Source organism: Hippocampus comes, unplaced genomic scaffold, assembly GCF_001891065.2.
Source record: "Hippocampus comes isolate QL1 unplaced genomic scaffold, H_comes_QL1_v1.1 scaffold57, whole genome shotgun sequence".
Lineage (NCBI taxonomy): Eukaryota > Metazoa > Chordata > Actinopteri > Syngnathiformes > Syngnathidae > Hippocampus > Hippocampus comes.
The window spans coordinates 3,201,932-3,225,219 of NW_017805039.1; the positions used below are offsets into that span (position 1 = coordinate 3,201,932).

The 23,288-nt window shown below is 44.4% G+C and overlaps 1 protein-coding gene across 1 annotated transcript in view; it reads right to left on the reverse strand.

Annotated features, from left to right (window-relative positions):
* The window catches only part of lrmda (leucine rich melanocyte differentiation associated), a 232,905-nt gene that overhangs the window by 10,940 nt on the left and 198,677 nt on the right, over positions 1 to 23,288 (reverse strand). The window contains exon 6 of the mRNA XM_019864363.1: positions 12,721 to 12,805. Coding sequence (XP_019719922.1) covers positions 12,721 to 12,805 — 85 coding nt within the window. The remainder of the gene's footprint in view (positions 1 to 12,720; positions 12,806 to 23,288) is intronic.

Below are 23,288 nucleotides of genomic sequence, written 5' to 3' on the forward strand. Positions count from 1 at the left end.
TTCACAAAGGATAAAGAATACAGATTGACATGTGCAGGTATGTGAGTACTCTTTAATTACCTGTCTACATGTGTCACTCCGCCATTGTGTTCAAATCTGTTCACTAAAAGGGTTTACCACCACAACGCCGATGCTAGTGGTTAACATGCCTACTGCGTTTCTTTCACAGTAGGATTGTTGCGCTCTGCCCTAATATGCCTACATACAGTAATTTACCGCAGGCTTGGTCTCGTGGCCTTAAACCGCGCAGGGATCAATCCAAAGTGATGTCCTGTTCAACATTCGTCAACCTCGCAGGCTGCACCTGACCACCTCCAATGGCCAGGGACGCTCGTCTTGCGTCACGCAGCAGCTTCCCCCGCAGCCATCATCCATTTCTGACTTAAATCCTGGTCCTTGCCTCTGACTTGCCTGTCTGGAACCACACGGGCACCCTGTTATTAGAATCATTTCAGAGTCCAGCGTGACGCCTGTGAGGCAGCTCCTACCTTGGGCTCCCACTCCCCGCTTTCCCGACCGAGTGCCAGGCCAGCCGGATAGTGATTGGACGTGACACGGTGAGGAGAAGGGCAAGAGAAATCGGAGATGGCAGAGCGAGAGGAAGGCGGGTACGTTAGCCAGGGCCCTTGTGGCGTACGGCGCGTGCCCATCAACACGGGTGAGTGTTAGCCGAGAGCCACTTGTCACAATGATGGAAGGGCAGGATCACTCACGTCAAGGCTTCATCTGACTGGAAGATATCAATCTCCAAGGCCTAATCTGAGAGGACATGCTAAAATATCCTTTAACATTTGCCGTCCCACCTCGCCTACGTGTGTGTCTGCAGCCTCCATCTCCCCTCAAAGCTGAAAATGTGTCCAAACGCCATTGTTTGCTCGCACTTGTTTTCACATACCATTACCTCCGTTTCTGGCGCTGGCAGTCAAATTATGATGGACCAAATGGTATGTATCACAATTCTTGGAGACAGTATAAGGCAGGTAACATAGGACAAGAACTACCTATGACAAGGTCGCGTGGTCTTTTTGAGACTGGCTGTGGTGGTTTTGTGAATCCATATCCAGCTCCAGGCAAGTAAGATTTTTCTTTTGTTCTGTTATGTTGCAGCTACATTCCAAAATTGATGACATTTTTTATTAATTTTTTGGGGAAATTGCAGCAAAACAATTTTTTTGGTTCAATGACTTGCTGTCATCTTGTAGTATCATTTGGACAACGTGTCAAGTCGTGCAGGTTGGAGCAGCGTAGAGCTGCGTAGAAGAAGATCAAAGCATTGTCGGCAACTAATGTGTGCTCCAAAACAGCCTTTGGTCAGGGTGTGGTTCCATGGAAATGAAGGTTAGATTCGAAGGCCGGGTGAAGTTGGACACGCGTACGGTCGAGACTTGCTGAAAGTTACGTTACGAAGCCTTCGAATTCGGCCTTTGGAGGACATGGTCTATGAATTTGGACACATCCATTTCATAACTCTTTTTTGAAGCACTGGAGTGCTTATTTGCACTGGATGTGCAAATGGATTCTGTCACACAAAATGTGGAGGATGAGGCCCTTGCGTTTAGGGAGGGGCATTCGTGCATTTATGTATTTTGTTATTTCACTTTTTTTTTTTTAAATAAATTTGCCTTAAAGTACACCAATCCAGACATTGTGGAGCATTTTGTTTCAAGGTTTGAAGGTACATTACATGGCTGTAACTTGGGCTGAGTGATACGACAGAAAAATGTTGTCTTCTAATGAACCGAAGGTCAGTGAGTGAAATTGATAATAATTCAAACTGAATACATTTTTGAAAACGTCTTACACAAAATTATACTACTACACTGGGGCAGTGTATCGAAGGAGCAATTATAGATCGTTCGGGAAGCCCTTGCACACGATGCTGGCTGGAGGAATCGAACCAAGAATCGTCCACATAGCTGCCCCCGACTAACCTGGTCACTCAAGACAGATGGTTCCACGGCATCTCTTTGACTCTAAATTGATAAGGCATATCCACTGTTCACATGAAGAGATGAAGCTATGAGGCCATGATTAACTGCTGATCCGTCTCACCTCATGAGAAATGATTTTCTGCTCCCACCCCCAATGACACTCTTCGGACTGTCCTCAGCCTCCCTTTCGCATCCCCTGACAGGCGGAATAATAACGCTCGTACATCACTGCCCCCGAAAAGTCCAATAACCTAAATCTTCACTCGCCGCACACCCCGGGACTCAATTACTTTATTGACATGTAATCTTCATAAGGAGAGAAATATTGAGCATGTAAGGTCAGCTGGTTATGAAGACATATTAACATATTATCTGCATGAGGGTTGTGGGGGCTCAGACCTGACAAAGCTAATTATAATGGTACATGTTTCAGAGCTCAGAGCGTATTATCCGCTTGGCTGCTCGCTTGAGTCACATCTGAGGTACGACCGAGACAGGGATGAGATTTCAGGACTAATAGGGCCAGGATGTCTTCTCAGGGCATGGGAATTAATGAAGCCAAATATTATCGACTGCACATCACAGCATTAAGATCGGCCATTTGTCAGGAGTAGCTTGTCATAGGCTAGTGGCTTTGAGGATATCGCCGTACAAGTTGGCCGCGGATGCTTTCTCGAAACAAGCTGCCAAAACGGTGGGACTTTCATATTTCAACCAATTTGGCGGTGGGGGACTCCTCAACAGACAAGCCAAACTTGGAGTTTCTGCATCATCATCGAACCAGTGGGACTTGATACACAAACTAAATTCCCCAAGCAGATGCTAACATATGTAGCATATACAGTAGCTAAAAGCAGAAAGGCTAATGGCTACGTTTGAGTTGGTCGAATGGCTTCTTTGCGGCATGTCTCTGGTATTCCGCATTAATCTCACATCCTCCTCCACAAAGTGACCACACACTGCTGTGGGATAGCATTTCACTCCGTAACCAGCATTGGTTTTAAGTCAGCCAATTTGGTTGCGTTCTTCATCGTAAGCATAAGTAGTCACATTGTCACGTCATCCACATTCTGGCCATTCTTTTATGTCATTCCGCTCCATCCCTTTACGACAAAACAACTACTCAAAGATACAACAAATACGATCACGTTTATGACCGGTAAAAGCACCACTAGGTGTCAGTCACGCTCTGCAAACGCACTTTGTGTCCACCTCATTGTTGCTGTCTTGCTTCTTCAAAGATAAAAGTATTTTTTCTATACAGTTGCTAAGCTCGCTTCGTCATCGCATGACGTTGGGAATTTTCCATTGTGACCTAAAACAATACCTCTATCGTTAACATACATGATGCATACAGTTGAACCCACTTCCAGCCACTGTTTACGATGCTCCTTAATATCCATGACCTAAACATGTTTTTCATTCAAATATTTTTTTGTAATTATGACTTACTAAAGAGGTGACATGTTCGTGATCAAAACTGTGTGCTCCGAATCAGGTTATATGGCCGACAGTGAACGAAACTCTGTCATCCCTGTAATTCACTTTACGATATTTCCTATGAGAAAACTGTTTCAAAATGACATCGTCTTGTAAGTCAACCGGCGTCGTTGTGGATCGCATTCGACTCTGCAGGTTTCCAGTATAAAATGTTAAGGCTTGAAGGACAGATAGTTGTTATCACTTCCCTCCCAAGGTTATCTTAATATCATCCTTCCAAGCTGCGATTTTACAATCTACTGCCTGCTACATAAAGCAAAGCGCGGGAGATAATGCAACATATATTTCCTCGCGGAGACTAGAAGGCGCGGGACAAAAGAATATATAGAGTTTAGCCAGAATCATACCGGGTCAAAGGGCGTGAAGCAAACAGCCGGCTTGCCCAGAGACATTGCATCTCAGGGTCACCGTGTGCAAATAAAGAAGAGCACTGCTGGACATGTGCACAGTCCATGTTGTCCAATAGTATGCCCTCTTCACCCTGCTTTTGTTTTCCAACTGCCTCGATCCTTAACTCGCAGACCGAGATGGTGTTGCGTGGTCGTCGGGCGCTGCCAAAGGTTGTGTGTTAACACTTGCTAATGGTGTCAAACTGACACATATTTTTGCTTTCTTGTGAGGCTCTGCAGGCACACGCGCCTTACAGTATTATAGCAAGCCTGGTTTTTTTTTTTGGTTTTTTTTGTACCATAACAATTTCCTTTCAATCATTTGGATATGTTATCCATTGATTGCCCTGCATTTTTTTTTTCCAAATTACTTAGCCCATCTGCTTGACAAATACTACAAACTACAGACGTGGATGATGTCTACATGCATAAATGTCCTGCGGGAGGACAGGGAAGCTTTTTATACAGCAACAATCTGGGATACATATGCGTTTTTGACCAAAAATGACTGAGTCAATGCGTTCGTCTCGCACAACAGTGACACAGCATGCCAGAAAGCATTCACAAATCAAATGATGATGGTGAAATAACTTGTCGGCCCATATTATCGTGACAGGGAAACCTGCTCCGTCTGTTTAAAGTGGCTTAATCAGTGGAATTGAAGTGACAGACTAAAAGGTTGTTTTGGGCTTGCTTGCATTTTCGGTGACCTCACTCTTTTCAGTCCGAATGCTGGTCGAAACCTTAAAAAAAAAAAAAAAAAACGACGAGATCCTGTAACTATGCCTACCTTTTATATTTTTCAGAACTGGAAACGCTTGTTAGTTCAACATAATCAGCCTTTCAGTCCGGCCGGTTACAAGTTGACCCACAAAATAAGGCGGCGTGTTTATGTTTGATTCGGCTCAGTTTGTCACCGCCTTGAATAGCAAGTAAATCCCAACATGTGCAATAATGTCCGTCGTCTTTACAAGCGGTGAATCCAAACAAGGCTTTCACGCAGCCCGCTGCAATGAATAATCCAAATGGCACATAATGTGTGCTGTGCTGATAGTCTTGACAACAGTTTGTGCGCACACGTCACAGCTTAGTGTCTCCCAACTGTATATTGATGTCAAGGCAGCTGACAATAAATCAGTGGAGTCAGCGGGCGAGTGAGAAAACAGTTTAGACAATGGCCCGATGGAGCTTACCGTAATTGACAGATGAGTCCGGCTCTTTCCGCCACAGTAGCTTTGGAGCACAGAGGACACCTGGGTATGAGTGTTTGTGCATGTGTGCACAAGAGACAAGGACAGCCAACCGGTATTTACGATCTGGTCTTCAAAACCGGATGACAAACACAACGTCATCTGCAACACATTGAATGAGTGAAGATCAACGACTCGGTGTCGAGTCCGAAAATTGCTTGGAGAAATCGGCTCCGGATGACAAAGAAGGCGACCTCAGGCAAACTCAAGGACATTTAAAACGAGGAGGGTTTTTCCAATGACATGAGAATGTAATCCCTGAAAATTTGAAAAAGGGATTGCTTGAAAATCAAGACCAATAGACAAGTAAGGAGACAGGAAAGGTGTGTTGATGCTTTTAGAGTCCGTAATGAACCAATCGGTTAAGCAGGAGATGAACCTTTTCAGGGACATTGGTTACAATGGTGGACAGCTGATCATGTTATCAGGTTATAGGGTGCATGAAAGGGTTAAAAGCAGTCTTTTCAACAACATAAGATCAGAAAATGCGTCCAAAGTGATGTCCTAAGATTTGGAATTTATTGGTCTCCACAATCACTTCACATTCACTCCTTGGTGTGGCTCGTACTATTTCAATCATGCGCGATTGAAAAATTCGATGATGAAATACACCCCTTAAATCACGCAGAATGTGTTGTCGGCCCGCAGTGTATTGGAAGATAATTTGTTGAAGCCATTAAGGCGCGTGTGTGTGTGTGTGTGTGTGTGTGTGTGTGTGTGTGTGTGTGTGTGTGTGTGTGTGTGTGTGTGTGTGTGTGTGTGTGTTATGACTGATTACAGTGTGTGATCAGTTACTTAACACGCACATAACGTACAGATCCGAAAATAACACATTGGCCCCAGATTAAGACGTATGATTCGACATTAACCGCCGAGACATGTTTCATAAGTATGCTGCATTAACTAACTTGATGTTTATGATCATCATCCAATCTGAAACATGAGACATTTGAAATCTGAGTCAACACCCTTCGTCATGCACCGTAATTACTCGTACGACTCATAGCAGTCGGTCCTTTTTAGCATGACAAGTTGTCCGACGTCTGCCGGCATATTAGCAGCTATTCATCAGAATGAAGGGTCGAGAGCCACCGCGCGGCGACAGACTCCGCCTGCTCGCCGAGCCATTTGTTTTCGGCTAACGACACAGAAGAAACACGCCGGACCCAACATCCATCCTGCTGGAAGCAAAAATATCCAAAAGCATCTGGCAGCTAAGCCCTATTGTAAATTACCATGATGGACTCCCACCATTGGAAACCGCGAAGCTCGGTTGGAAAGCGCAGAGCATGTCTCAGTTTTCCCCGACAACAAATCATTGTGGAAAATGAAAAATAGCCTGGCCGCTTTGGAAATACTGGAATTTCAAAGCAACTTCTAGAAATAAGACCTTCCCACTTGAGGTGATTTATGCTCCGCTTCTCTTCTGAGAATGACCGATGCGACTGGGAAGTAAACCAAAGTCCAAAGCTTTTCCCAAGCGCTCATGAGAGCTCATGTCCTTGTCTATCACGCTGACACATTTGGAACGTAGGCCAGCGCGTTACTTCAAACGCACATCTGTTTGCGCTTGAGCGCCGGGTGAGTCAGCTCGACTTTGTATCGTCGTAAATAGCGAAGGTTTGTCTGCAAACGGTCACGGACGATAAAGATTTACGAGGCGTATTTGCCTGCTGCTGAGAAAATGCTTCAAAGTTGGTAATCATCATATTTCACAGCTGGTGGAAGAAGGAGGAAAACATATGACGCTTGAGCTTCAAGCTCATTGTTCAGAATGCTTTATAAGGATACAGGAGACGTCGCTTGGTTGTGTCAGACACTCTTGAGCACAGACAGCCACTTTGCGGCTTGTCTCTGACATTAAGACAACAGCCTGGCACTTTCACACTGCTGTGAGATGGCATTCCACTCCACAGTGGGGAGTTGACGCAAGTCAGCCATATTGGTTGTGTCGGTCGCTCAACCGCAAACGGCCACTTCCTTGTTTGCATCTGACGTCTCATAAGAGCCCGGCGATGCCTTTTCATGCTCGTCACATGTTGTTGCCGGATGGTTTTCCCCTCTTAAGTTGTCACAAGTCTGCCGACTTATTTTCTAAGGTCACTCTGCCCAACCAACCACGTTGCGGCCAATGACTGACGTCCGTCAACAGCGTGACTATTCCTCCCGAAGCAGGTCACGCACTGCTGTGGGATGGCATTCTACTCCCTCATGGAGAGCTCTCACAAGTCAACCACACTTGGTTGTGTTGGTCACTTCAAGACAAGCAGTCACTAGATTGCTTGTCACTGAGATTCCAAAAACAACCTGACACCCCTTCATCGCCCTCATGGTGGTCACACACTGCTGTGGGACGGCATTCCGCTCATCAACCAGGATTTGTCACAAATCAGCCAACTTGGTTGTGGAGGTCATTCTGGCACAAACAGCCACGTCATCATGTCTTGACATTCGACAACCAGACACTTCCTCGTAAATGGTTGCCACACATCTGAGTGAGGGCGTTCCAATCCTGGAGCAATCACAACTTCCCGATCCTTTTTTTCGTATGTATGTTCTATGGTGGCAACTATAAACGTAAATGTTGGGATGCGGGTGATGTTACGCCGCTGTCACCTAAAAAAAAAAAAAAAAAAAAGCCCCGAAATCTTCTCTCAGCGACATCAAACAGCAAAGGTAAGGGGGGAAAAAAAAAGACAGACATGTTCTCAAAGTGCACACAAACAGAATTATTTAAAAACTGCGAGAGGAGTGCCATTCGGTAATGGAGCGCTAACGACACTTGATGGAAGGCGGCTTCTTCGAGAGCTGCCACATCAAGAGTTCAGCAGTTAAAGCTGTCATGGAAACCAAGGAGGTGATACTTGCATTTTAATACGAGCAAAGAAAAGAGCCGCCGCAGTCCTGCCTTCCATCCAGGGTGACAAATAAGGACGAGGCCTGCCTCCAGAAGTCAGCGCTCATTACTCTGGATGCGGACAGCGCAGTAAAGCATTGCTGGCCCGGCTTCCCTTGCCCTTATCCCTTCCCAGATCCGCCTCATCCAACTTTCCAGTCATCCATCTCCGTAGTCTCGCCTGTAATGGCCAGTCACGTTGGTGAGCCAATGCACTCATGGGAGAAACAATATCATCTTCCAAAGATAAAGGAAAAGAGAGCCTGCTTTCATCATCATTGTGATGAGCTGTGATATGCAGCAGGAGATACACTACATCATCGTTGAACGGATGCGTTTGAATGACGGAGCCACCGACGCGGGCTGGGATGATGAAAACATATCATTGGCATGCATCTGCATAGATTCCATAGCATGCATACTCCATCAACATCTGCATAAATACTTTTTGCCACATATGCTGGCTGCTGCTGCTGCCTATTCTGCTCACTGCCTGGAGTTGTCATCTACCTGGTGCTCTCGCTTATGCTTTCAAATGCATTTTTCTGCAATAAACGTATAGCTAGAGGATTAAAAAAAGAAATTCACTATATTAACAAAAATATTGTGGCACTTACCGGGAGTAAAGAATTTTTCTCTGGTCTACTTCATTCAAAAGCAGTTTAAAAGAGTCCAGGGTCAAGGTCAGGGCTCTGGAATTGTTCCACACCAATCGTATTCAGCCGCGCATATTGCAACGGGACCTTGCTCTCTGCACTACAGGAAAGGGCTGCTTGTCAAACGATTCCCACCAAGTTCAAAAGATAATTGTGCAAACTGTTTTATGAAAATGAAAACTTGAGAATAAAGGAAAACTAAGAAGTTGAGAAAACAATAATTAAGAGTCCTATCCTTTAGTTCGTTTTTTTTTAAGGGGGGGGGGGGTAAAATAAGCCAGACCACTGAAGTAAAAGTGATTTTTATCCAAGAGAATATTGTACATGAAAACAAAGCTATGATGCTAACACGTCGTGATTATTCACAGTGGCCATTCAATCGAGAGCAATAAATCACTGTTGCCGAACTCCGTACCGGTTTCAATCGATGAACTTGAATACCGTCAAAGTTGCTTGGCGTGGGGGGCTCAGTGCATTCGCACAGAGAAACATGAAGTCATCCGTCAAAGCCACAACCTTTCCCTTCATCGCGGCGAGTTTCAACACTGGCAGTTTAGTCATCCATTAGTCATGTATCCCATCCAGATGTCTGGCGGTGGAGGCGGCGAAAGCAGCAGGTGGAGATCAGTGTGAGCCCAGCTGAGCTTTAAAAGGCAGCGCTTAGCACCCACAGCTCCGTCATCTGGCCTCTCCCCGGCCTCCACCAGCCTCTCGACAGCCCATTCCTCATCATTTACCCCTTTTTGGCAAGGCCCAGAGCCCTTCTAATGGGCTGCTCTGAATGCTTCCAGATGTTTGTTTATTTGTTGTGCTGCAACTATAAAACAGTTTACTTTCCAGTTTGGATCCGTTCCCATTGCTCCCATTTTTTTTTTTCGGGGTGGCGGAAGTGTCGGTGTGGGAGTTGCAGCGCACATCACCCCCAACATGAAATGAACGTGGCAAACAAATGTGATGTGCCCCATGGGTGTCGTCAGGAAGTAGTTGTTTTTTTTTTCCATCTTTTTTTTTTTTTTTTAAAGCTTTGAAGGCTGCTTTCCTCCTGGGATTTTAATAACAATCGTGCACTATTTAAGATACATCCATACAAAGTAGCTGGAAGCTGGCCCAGAACAACAAGATTAAAGGGGCCCAGGGCTCATACTGGAAGGCACATATGAGGCATTCTTCCTTGTCTGTTTACTCGGCTTGTACAAAGATATCCCTTTCATTTACTGTTGTCACCGTTGAGGAATGGCCTTCTCAAATTTAATCTGATACCTGTATGAAAGCAGCATACTCCTACTGCCAGCCACATTTATTTACATATACGGAGGAAATGAAAGGCATTTCATTAAAATATCCTTGGCGCGCATGGATGTATCAATCAAGTCTGAAAGGTCGGTTTCACTTGTTCGGCTATAATTAGATCTGTGAAATAAACTTGTGAGTCATCCAGAGAAGATGGCAGGCTGACTAACAATAAGAGAGCGGCGATATTGTTTCGCACGGAACGTATGGAAATGCTAACTTTGAATTGACACTACCGAGCTAGAGGTTTTCCATTTGTTGCTATCCCGCAGTCCCACGGTCGCGTTTTTGGCAGGCCATCTGGATTTTTGGCAGCCGATCAGGAAAGTTTATCAGATATATTCAAATCGGAATCAAATGGAAATTAAAGTCCTGATATTAATCGGATATCAGCGAAAAATGACTGCAGCTCAACAAGGAGTTCGATCATGCCAGGGGCAGCTAATACACAAAACTTTGGCTGCAATGATGAAGCTGGAGAATCATCAAGTCGCCTTGATGTATGTCCAAGCTGACTGTGTGAAGGTGAGTTCTGACAAGACTCCGGCAGCTAATTCAAGAGCAATGAATGCAAAATGACAGGGGTGACACTACTCTTGCCGCACTTTCTGTCATTTTGGTAGCCAGCCCTTAGACAACGCTCGCTGCAAGTTGCAGCTCGGTGTCGGCCACCGACCAGCGCGGCCGCAGGAATCACACTGAAGTACCCTCATTGCTCTTGCTGCGTCAGCATCCATTTACTGAGTGGCTTTTTCATGTTAATTCGGTTGGCCACACTTATCAATGCTAGCCCGATGTCAGTAAAACACACCACAGATGCGCACGACCACCCAAAAAATGGAATTGCGTCGTTTCAACCCAAGCCGACGACACGTAGCATCAGACAAACCAGTTTATGTATGGAGACATGCAGACTGGGACTCACTTATGGGCTGTTAGATTTAGAGTGAACTTGACAATGGCGAGCAGTCCTCGGAGTCAGAGTCAAGGTGACAGTTGTGGAGAATCCTCGGGCCTCTCTGCCAGACCACATAGTCCACTTGGCTCTGTGTTACGCCTTCAAGCAGACACTACGGATCCCCCCACCAACCTCCTCGGCGTCGTCTTTTGTCTACTTTCATCTGATTTTTAAGTCCTATCCCGACTGCTCCCTTCGTCTTTTCATCTCCCCTTAATCTTTTCCTCTTGTTCGGTGTCAGACTCACTCAATGAAACACTTCCATATCTTCTTTTTAATCCTGCCTTAACGTCTCCTCGCTGCCTTGTCTCCTCCAGTTTGACTCTTCAAGCCAGCGAAGACAGGAGCTTTTTCTGGACTTGTGTCCTTGCTTTTTCCATCCCTTTTGTCCCAAGGGGGGTGTCCTGCCAGTGCTGCCATCCTCTGGGAGCTACTAGCAGCTGAAATTACCTCTGGCACGTCTTGACACAGGTGACAACGTGCAGCGAAGGGGGAGGGCGGACATAGTAAAGCGCTACCACAGGAAGACAATGCAACTTCCTTCCACATTTAAAAAAAAAATAGTGGATCTGCTTCTCAAGGCGTCAAAACGTACCATATTTGAAGTCCGCAGATGGCCCGTGTTGTTTATTTTACAACTGCAAAAACTGTGTCGCACTGAAAATCAGTCATCAGCATATGGTTTCATTCAAATTGTTTATATCCTAGATTGAACCCACGCAAACACTCACTTGTTTGGGTTGAGCATCAGATAAATGTTTCAAGTCAAACAAATAATTAACAAAGAACAGTAGGGGCTCTGAGGCAGCCAGGCAAAGATGACTCGGACGGCAAAGATGAGGCATGTCTCATCTAAGTTGGCGGTGCTTCAATGTAAAAAAAAACAAACAAACAAAAAAAAACCCTCAACAAATGGAGACTGTCACCAGCGCTCAGATCTGAGACAGGATGGAAAATATTGCATCTGTCACTTGTCTTCACCTTTAAATGGTCTCCATAGCCAGGTTGGACTTGGACAAAGCACATCTTATGATGAGCGCCGCTAGACTAGTCTTGCTCGAATGACATTGATCTGTCCTTGGCGCTATACAGTAAATGGTTGGCGTGCAGGGACGCTGTGGTTCTTTGTGCAGGCCACTGGTTGTCTAGCAGTGTTGTTTATGACAAGCGATGCGTACTGTCAAAAGATCTTGGTGCATCACCACTAAAACACAAACATGGTCATAATTTTTGTCACTCAAAGCTGACTGTGTTTTTAATATGTCGAAATAATTCATTTTTGTTCAAAGTCATAATTATTGTTATTGTTTTTTAATAAAACCACATCCACTATGTTTGGGCACAAAGTAATACAGACACGATGGCTGTTTGCCATTTTCTTAAAAGGTTTGGGCTTTTGCAAATAGTTCATGATCGTCTTCAGTCTGAAGGCAAGTTATGCCGAATGTCAAAAGTGTTTCGACACAATAAGGACGGACGACTCCTTTGGGTCAATACGAGAACTAATCAATGCCTTGTACTAACAGATCAAGGATCCACGTACGCTCCCACACGTACACGCGCGCCGGATTTAATGAGCGTTAATCCGATGTATTCCCACTATTAACACATCAGACTGATGAGACGAGATCAATAAAACTAAAGATAAGAATGACTTCATTTCGCTGAAGTTCAATAGATTCCCACTCTCCGCTTTTGTTGGGGGTCACAACTTCTATTTCCATAATCGGCGGGCCTGGATTTTGACCGAATGCATATTTCATCCCGTCGCTATTAATTGCATATCGGTGTATACAGCGGGCTGCCTTGAAAAGGTTATGACGTCAAAAAGGTCTTAATGTTGCCCTTACCTTTGTGGTTTGAAGCATCTCTGGATCCTCGGGGTAGGGGAGTGTAGGGCAGAGGGCGGTTCTCAAATCCAGCTTCGTTCGGCGGCTGCGAGAGAGGAGACACGCGATGCAGCATTTTAATGGAAAAAGCCGGGGCAGCTTTTGACATGATGTCAAATAGTCATCGTAACAAAACTTCCACAAGGACTTCTTCTGTTCAGATGCTCAAAGCATTTTGACATTTTAATGTTGGACAGACAAAAACGATAACCGCGGTTTCAAACAAATACACAGCAAAAGTCAAACAAAACCTGCCGTTAAAGCCATCATCGTGCCGAAGTTGACGTCAAACGTCAGCAGAACTCATCAGACCTTCTCAAGGAGCATCTAAAAGAGCAACTCCACAAGAATTCTGGGATTTTTTCTTTTTTTTTTTTTTTACAGTAATACTCGTAAATAATACAATCTGATTATCTCTCCATGACCCGTAACTATCAAGCGCCATTAAACGGTGAGCAAGTTTCCATTTATTTCTACAGTGGTCTTTTTATTCTTGCATGATGAATAATTGGAACTGAAAACAGCGCCTGGATGGTTCATGGCCAAATTGGATCACTACAATCTATCCAATTAGAACATTTGGAAGTGACCGAATAGTTCGACTGAATAACGAAGTTTGAATCGAATAAACCTTCACTTCTGTTGAGTTTCAAAATGCATTTTCACACCCCAGTGCTGAACAATAAGTTGTTGCACAAAATTAGAATAAGGTGGGGAAAAAAACCCAACATAAAACACAATCCTGAATCTATTGAGTACGTAATGTCCCCGAAGCAGGTCAAGAGTTTGTTGTGTTTTTGTTCTTTGGCGCACTTTCAAGGTCCAAAACATCCTCCTTCCTTCCCTTAGCCTTTTAACTAGCGGAGGAGGTACTTCATCATGACACGGCCATATCTGATGCCTTTGCAGAAATACTTTCCTTTCCTGCAGAAAGGAATCCGCCGCTCCTTTAATCATAGCAAGAGACTCAACTGACAAATACATATTAGCGATGGTTTTGGCGGTGCATTTTATTTATTTATTTATTTATTTTTTTCATTGTTGTTCCTCTACATGGCCATGCATAACCTTGAGAAATGCAACGGCCCGCTCTGCTAAATGGAACCATATTTATCACGGGCAAGAAGAGCACGTTGAATTGAAACAGATCACATAATGTGCTTTCCGATAGGATCTCTGAAAGGCATTAAGGTCGGGCCGCCATGTGTCTCATATTACATCAACGTGGAGAAAAAGTGACTTTGTTCCACGCATGCTGCTGGACTGCGATTTGGGAAGGAAACGGCCTGAAAATTGGAAGCTGCGTTTTGACAGCGAACCTGCAGCTCGCCGCCTCCGCGGTGGCTCAACATCTGTTAAGCTGCATCAGTGCTGAACTCCTATGGAATGCCGAATAAAAATTAAAAAAATAAAAATAAACATAGGCAAAGTGGGAACATATTGTACAGAGTGAGATGTGACGTTTCAATCTTAAGGAGGAGCGATTTTTGGAAAGAAAGTACGATGGAACTTCCAACGTTGAACAGTTTGGACTGGGTTGATGGTTTGTCTTTGACGTTCTCGTTTCAAAACTATAGTTTCCATTGGAAATAACATTAAGTGAATTAATATGTTCCGTGCTTAGTAAAGGAAAAGAAAATTGTTTGTTAGCAATGTTCTGCGGTCACATTCATGGTTGTCATGCGCCATTACTGTATTGTCTTTCAAGTTTGCATGGTAGAAATCTATTTCTGTCGGCAAGTGCGATCTCAGTCATGGTACGATCATCTTAACATATCACAGTGAGCAGCCAGACTGTTTTACATGTTCCAAAGTTCCATTTCCTGTTACCTTAAATCATATTATTAAACATTGTATGCTAGTACTAATATTTAATGATCATTTTTTTAGGCCCGGGGCTACTCATTTGGTCCATGTGGGCTACCCGATGTCTGCGGGAACCACGTTGGTGACCGCCTGCTTTACGAGCTCATCACAAGATTTGCCGACGTGGCTTGATTCGAACCACTTTGTTTGATTTTTTTTTTTGTGGTCCTTTTTTTTCGGTCTCATCTCCAAATTGTATCACTTTTGGGGCTCCACTTTGGGGTTTCCACTGTTATGCACACACATGCCCCTCAGAGGCATCATGATTATACTTCTTGGACTCATTTCCTGTCCCGCAAGAAAGATCACAAACCTGGGCCTCCCTCCTCTCTGCCTGTAATCCATTTGCTTGCCTACAATTCATCTTCTTCGTCGCCACATTATTAGCAGTACCACACACAAACTCTGTTAGGATGCTGGAGGAGGCAAGGGAGTGAATTGAGACTCATCAACTCCCCTCCTTCTACTTACACTCCCCTATTTTGATCCCGAGGGACTCGAGTCACCTTGCTTTCAGAATCGCCACCCGCCCGGCCGGCACACCTCGCACGAAAGCGCCGGTTCAACTCGCACCTGCTGATCAAAAGAGCCAACGCCATTCAACAGCTTTGCTCGTCACATCCCGTCCTATCACGGGGGGATGATTCTACCTCGTTCGCAGAACATCAATCAGGCCCCTTCCAGGCCCGAAGCGCCTCTTTGCCATGTTGCCTGAACTTAATATACTCCAGTCAATAGCCTAGCACGGCAGCAATGTTTGGTGATGAGAAGGATTTTCTTTCAAGTTGTTCAAGTTACTTTTAGGGAACCAAACTCAAATCCAATCTCTCTCTCTCTCTCATATATACTGATATTATAATTTTACAGGAGGAATTTGGGTGGTTTTCATTATGTTGTGCAAGTGTACCTAACGTTGAAAACTTGTGCACTGGCGCTCCCGTCACTTTCTTCTCCGGTCTTACCTACACTGAACAGAGGGAGGTGCTGCTGTGTTGTGTATTTAATACACTCCTTTTGCTCCCTCTCCCTCCCCCGCCACTCCCTTCCCCTCTCTGCTGTCCAGATTAGTCTGCTCATCAAGCTGAGCATTGTTTTAATTTGCCGGGCCCGGGGCATATGCTGAGTGGTCGCGTCATTATTGTCTCCACGCGGTGTGAGTTATCACCACGCCACATGACAATGCGCCGCAAATTTACAGGCGAGGACTCTGTGTGTTAATAAAAGGCTGGACAGAGAGGAGGAGGAGGAGAGGAAGAAGAAGAAAGTGCGTGGCGGTGGAGAAAAGGAAGCTCTGTTAGATGTCACCATGAAAGATGACGCCCCGCTCTGGATCATACATCATCGCATCAGGGCTTGTCTTGTCGGCGCCTTTTCAGTGTTGTGATGGGAATAAATGCTGATAAAGCCAGAGGCAATAGTGATTATTACTTCCATCGTGTCACCATGACGCAGGGCAGGGGAGGGTTGGGAGGTAAGGCAAAGCCGACGCATGCAAAACATACGTAAATACCTCAAATGTGGGTTTTCTTGAAAGGACGAGACAGTTGGAAGGGTGTTTTGCTTGTATGCTTTTTTCACTTGATCCAATTTAAAAGTCCAGGAAATCCAAGATGCTAACAAGCATCACATACAGGATGAATCTCCGCAAAGGAGAAATCATCCCAAAATTGGATTAGCATCAATTGGTATTACCTGCTTGTTAAAAGTGAATTTAGTTTTGTTGATAAGATCCAAACATTATGTACTAACAAATGGACGAAAATACTTCCAAAGTTGGAAACAGGTGTCAGATTTCCTTTCACAAAAATTTTGTGAAACGTGATCAAATTTCACATTTTCCGCGATAGATTTCAGGTTGTAGCAGAATCAATCTCAGGTTAGAATATGACAAGTTAAATCTCACATTATAACATGATCAAGTTCAGGTTTTAATGTGATAAACGTCACATTACAATGCGACAGATTTCACATTTTAACGTGGTGAGTTGCAAATTTCAAAAATTCCAAAACTTTAAATTTGGCCATGTTGTTTTTTTGAAGTGATTGGTGATTGATGGTAGTTTCAAGCAACCGATCCAGAGTGGAGCGCGATACTTCAAACACTGTCGAGTAACAACACATGCCACCTCAAGAAGACACGACAATGTCAACGATGGTACTCGCAACTACTCAAGAAAGCATTCTTGCCTTTCATACCACCGTAACGTGTAAATGGGAGTTCAGAACATTCAGAGAGCGGTTCGCCCCTTTCCTCGAAACTTATTTGAAGTTTAGGCAGCGGATGCGCAACCCGGCTTATCCCGCGTCGACCCGGGCTCACCTCGCCACTGAAGACAGAGCGGCCATACAATCTAATTACAGCGGCGCTACAGAGGGAGAATGGTGTAAACAGCAGGCTGTTTTATCTCCTTATACATCTGGACAAGTAGACAAAGTGCTAAAAGGAAATAAATGTGGCCTGACAGCCACATGAAAGGGTTCAGCCAGAGGCTTACTGCTACTTGGGGCACAGGAATGTTGTTGCTAAGCATCAGCCTGCAACCTATCAGAGTGCACGGAGGGCCCTGTCCTGCCCGGCAGAGCCAAAAGAGGAGGTGGGGGGTGGGGGTAGGGGGGTGCAGGGAGCTGACATTGAGGAGAGACTTGGGACCGGAGGAGATTTTTGTTGCTTAAAGCAATTGTTGCAAAAAAAAAAAAACAAGGCTTCTGTTTTGTTTTCTCCTGACACCGCTTGGGCTTTTTGTACTTGCAAAAGACATGTAGAAAAATGTCTTTTGATATGTTTTCTCTTTGGGTCTGTATCAAACTACTTGTTTGGTGTCTTTTGTGGGAAACTCTTGTTTGTCGTCTCTGTAAAGTGCTGCCGCCTTGTGATCGTGCCGTCGATCAGAGGGGACGCCACTCGTGAACTCATTGGAGTCAACGTTTAATGTCGCCGCTTGGCTTTGATTTGTTTTGTTTTTTTTTTTGGCATTTAAAGTTTGAGAGAACAAAAATAATCGAAGAACTTTAAAAAAAAAAAAAAACAATACAAGTCATCTGACTGTAGTCACGGTAATACAATGAATAATACAAACTAGGCTCAAAGTTACCTGCCGTTTGAGCTGACAAACATGCAGCATTAATATATAAAAATCTAGAGTTTTAATGTGAGTATTATGTGCTAATGTGGTTATATGCTATTTTAAAAATATTATTAACCTAATTGGTGTAGTGTTAGGTGGATACAAGCATGATGATAGATAGATAGGTAGGCAATGGACGGACAGAAGGACAGACCGCCAGACAGACAGTTAGTGACACATTCAATGAGAAAACAGACAGACAGCTAGCTAGTCGTGAGTAGTGAACATAATATGTGTCCAAACTCATAGGCTGCAACCTCCGAATGATCCTTCACAGCTGGGTCCTTTGAAGGATCCTCCTCATGTAGCCTCAGTGGATCACATAAAGCATTGTGAATTTAGACACGCCGAGCGACTCTCACTTGACTGTGTTCTGTGCCGTCACAAGATGGCGGCAATGTGCTCGACTGGTAGAAGTGTCGAAGAGCGGCATAGACCCTTACGAAAGAAAAATATATTGCAATATATTTTTCTTTCGTAAGGGGAAAAATAGCAGAGCGATGTAGCCTACCAAAGTGTGTTCTGAAGCAGCCTTAGCTCAAGGCCAGATTTGAAGGCTAGACTAGAAGATCTCCCGGACATCGGCTTGCGGTTGCAGAAGATATATCATGTGGCCTTCAAATTCAGCCTTTGATGAACAAAGCCGATGAATTTGGACATTGCCACAGTCAGACAGCAACCTAGCTTAGGATCTAGCTAGCTTACTAGCTGAATACATAGCTAGAGAGACAGACAGATAGATAGGTAGATATGCTGTACTGTATGTTTATTATCCTAAAACTGCAGATTGAACTGTGAATTGTTAGATGGCCAACGAGCTCGCTAAACCTGAGTATTGCTTCGGTAAAACAGTTAAAAGACGACAAATACTGGAATGTAATTAAATCACCGTTGTATACATAAAAAAAAAAAAAAAATCTAATTTACAGCAACATTAAACGCAACGGTAGACCTAGCAGGATAAAAGTCTGTGCCCGCGTGTTTATTAACGATTAACTGTTCTACCTCAATGACGCTCCTGTGGTTAACCGAATCATGTGATCACTGATCACAGGAGCGACTGTTTTGATGTTTCACTCGAGACACAAGCTACCGTCACTGCAAATGAGAACAGCGCGCGTCCCAACAAGTCAAAGGTTGAGTGCTGCTGGACGTTAATCATCCGTGACCATGACTCACGGATGCTAACAAGGCACTGTTTTTTTTTTTTTTTTTTTTTTTTCTTCAAAGGTGGAATTTTAAAAGACATTCGACCTTTCTTTGTGGAGTCTTGCGGAATAAGCACAGATGATTTAAAGTGGAAATGTAGGGCCGCGTTACAGGTAAATAGCACAATTAGCTTGGGGCTATTTCTTGTTTTGGTCCGGTTTGACCTTTTCTGTCAGTTTCAATGCTGCGGATTAAGTTAACCTTCATTTCGGATTTGCTTATCTTAAATTGAACAATAATTAAAGAACACAAAACATCAGTTTCAGACAGGCTGTTTTTTTTTCTCACTGTTTTGCCTTACTATTACCCTTATCACAATGTACAAATGTCAGTGTTGCTTTTAAAGTCCAACTGAGTCAAAACGCTTCGGACAATGTTTCAGCCATTCGTGGAATCAAAATTCCTAGCTACAAACAACACTAATCTAGATGATTCCCCCATCATTTGTACTTTTATGTCATCTGAAACTAAAACACCACACAGACTAACAAAAACACACATCACAACTGACTTTGGCAAGCTCAACCGTTATCAGGCGCCGTGAAGGGCAAAAGACGCAGAGGTTGGAAGGTCCCATCGACCCTTTTAGGGACAGCGGTAGCCTTGACCACATATTTTGGAGTTTTTGTGTCATTTATTAACGTAAAATATTATATTGCTGTTCTTGTACACTACAGGCAAGCGCCTGGTCAAAGGTTGCCAATTGTTCCTACATAACGACTCAAGATTAGGCTGAAACCAGGTGAAATTGGCACGACCTTCCATTAAACATTTTTCCATCCATTTTTTTTTTTTTTTAGGTTGGTCATGAACTTCAGAAATTAATGCCATAAAAAGGTTTTCTTCATCATTTAGTGAGGAGTTGAAAAGTTCGGTGAATCCATCACTCCCCACCAACATGTCATGTTAAACAAGATAAAGTCCTATATATATACCATGACTTTCATATCTCAGCCATGAAATAAAAACTTAAAATGCATGAACAAGATTCCATTCGAAAGTATTTTATTACGGAGAGCCCGTTTATTCGTTCTCCTCGCTCCTGAGCCTGGCGTTGGGGTTGGTGATCTTGATGGCCAGCTGAGCTGCCCTCTCCACGATCACCTTCCTGTTCTTTGACGAGACATTGTGGGCGATCTCGGCACAGTGAGTCTTGTTGCTCATCATCAGAACTTCCAGCTCCTTGACATTGTGCACCAGGAACTTCTGGTGTTCTTTTACAGCTTATTTACAGTACTGCTCTCCAATAGCAGGTCTTTGGAACCCAACGTTAAAAGAAGGTCATTTGCAAAAATAATTTGGTGTCACTAAAAACGCAGCACCTCAGGCGTGTGACACATGATGAGGCTTTCTGTTGCGCTTAAGTTCTGCAGCCAACATCGGGCCTGTTTTCTGGAGTGTTGGCTGTTTAATAATTGAAAACTTTGGGAGCGGGCCTGTCACACCGGCTTGTCTCCGATGTTTCCTTTGCAATTAGAAGCCAGAGAGACATTTGAAGAGGTCCCAGAAAAAAAAAAAAACAGCATAAAAAAGCTGACACGCGAAATTAGCTCTTCACACGAGTGAAACGTGAAGTTTACTTAGCAATGCTTAACTCAGACTTCGGCTGTGTGAAGTGCATGTCTGACTGAGCCCCGCCACGAAAAGACGCCGATTTTCTCTAGTTTGAGTCGGCTTCGCCACAATGCGATCACAGACGAAATGAAAAACGAATTTTGACTCAAGGCACATATAGACCAGAAATGATCGGAGGGAAAAAAAAAGAGACGGGAAAAAGAAAATCCTCAGATGTGTTGGAATAATGAGATCTCTTGATGTTGTGTGGGGACGATGTGCGACATCTGAGACAGATATACATCTTTACCCAAGGAAGCAAGCGCACGATATTGAGCCACAACTTTAAAACGCACGGTTGTGCATGTGCTCAAAAATAGGCACACACAAACATTTTCTCACATGAACAGACTCCATCAGGCACTACATGTGTTAATTAGTGCAATTGCAAATGTACACTTAGGGACTCTGCATTAGGAGTGAATTAGATCCATTACAAGAGCTTCATATATTAAAAAAAAAAAAAAAAAATTATTGGAAATTTAATAATGTACAGTAGTGGCTGACAGAGAATTCAGACAAATAATAATTGAATGTGTTTATTATTGTACTGCACCATAAAATTATGGGCCCTATTTTCGCAAGTCTCGCGCAAAGGTCGAGCACAAGTGCAGTTTTCTTCCTGTTGGTATTTTGCTCGACTTTGCGCTGTTAGAATCGGGCAAAACTGGCCGCTTGCGCCTTTGTGTCCACCTTTGCATAAAAATGAGGGCGGTCAGAAACGCAGTACGCCGTACTTGTAATTGAGGAAACGGAAATTAGACGCGCTGGGGTCCGTGCATGACGTTGGTGGGTTAACTGCAACATCTCCCCTTTTGAATGACATGTTGGAGACCACATTGCACCCCCATTGTGCGTCTGTCTTTCAACATAGGGCCCAACAACTCATGACCAAGGATGGTCAATTGGATATAGTGATGCGTTATATTTAGCAAGTGAGTCAAAACGGAGTGCACTTCTTGGCAGACACCAACCAGAGGCATCGTTGATTCAGTCTCTACAAGTTTGCTGCCGAAAGAAGCCTAACATGACATCATACACTGGGGCTGACAGGTATGGCAAAATCTTCCACAGTAACATAATTAAAAGCTCCATATTCATTAAAAAAACAGTTGAATGAACATTTCCGCCAGTGTCAAATTAAAACACAGCTCTATTGGATCGTATTAAACCGGGTGGCTAATGTTGTGTGACCAGAAGGCACACATTCCCAAGGTAGAGACAAAAAAAACAATATTATTCTCTTGTGTAATTCCAACCAAGGATGATCTTGCTATCTATCCAAAGCTCGCTTCCTATCCCTGACAACCTTTGGCGGGGAAATTCCACCCCTTTGCCGCGTCTGAGTCTCCGTGCGGTGCCGATAACGCTGTCATCTCGCGCACCGATCATAAGTCACCGGCAAACGAGCACACAGCTCCTCCGTGGCGAGACAGAACCCTCAGCGGGCCTGTAAGCTGTATCATTACACCATGTCATCTTTATGGCACGGAGCAAAGCCCGGCTCTCTAATTACATCCTGCCCTACTCCATTTACGCAGACAGGGAAGCGAGCAGCAGGCAAACAATGCGTTGGAAAATGGAGTGCTTGTGCCCGCTCCTTCATGCACGCCCTCTTTGCTCGCTCGTACCTCCAGACGCCACGAGAGGCGAGATAACAGCGGGCCCTCCTCGCCTCCTCGACTCCAACAAGGACTCGGCAAGGTGAGCGTCCGCGCGGCGGACGGAGGAGACAAACCAAGTAAAATAAAATAAAAAAGAAGTAGCTGCCTTTAAACGGTAATTGCGCCCCTTTTCCCCCGGAGCGTGCTCGCAGGTATATAAAGGAGATTTACAGGCGGCGTCTGTGCCACAAATCAGACGGCCCTCTGAGAAACACTCGCGCTATGAAATTGTTTAATCTCATCAAGTTCTGCCTTCACTGCAGCCCATAAATCACAAAGTCTTTGTTGTCATAGAGCACCTGAGGAAGGCAATGGCTGTGCAATCGTCAGCGGTAGTTTTAATGCGCTTTTCCACGTCAGTTATCAGTCCGTGAGAATGACTATTTGACTACATTTACAAAGTCGTTGTATGGAGCAGAATTGTTGTGCTATACAGGATGTGATGTCCTCTTTTGCTGTCATCGTATTCTTCTCCTTGAGACTTGACCAATTGAGACCGAAGAGCCGTGCACTCCATTTTGCCTCAGTTGCTTCAAGACACCATTGGTCAACAGTCATCCATCCATCCATCTATCCATTTTATGATCAGCTTTATCCTCACAAGGGTTGCGGGGGTGCTGGAGCCTATCCCAGGCGTCTTCGGGCAGTAGGCAGGGGACACCCTGAACCGGTTGCCAGCCGATCGATGGGCACATAGAGACGAACAAGCATCCACGCTCACACTAACACCTCGTGACAATTTAGATTGTTCAATCAGCCTGCCATGCATGTTTTTTGGAATGTGGGAGAAAACCGGAGTACCCGGAGAAAACCCGCGCAGGCACGGGGAAAACATGCCAACTCCATACAGGTAGGCCGGAGCTGGGATCGAACCTCTGCACTATGAAGTTGACGGGCTAACCAGTCGACCACTGTACCACCCGTATGTAGAACCGTTAATCATAACAAAGTAAAAATTGGTCGCTGAGTCACAAGACATTCTACTGGCCATTTTTCAGTTGATGATACTGACTGATAGCAATAGGGATTATATAAAAAAATTAAACACTAA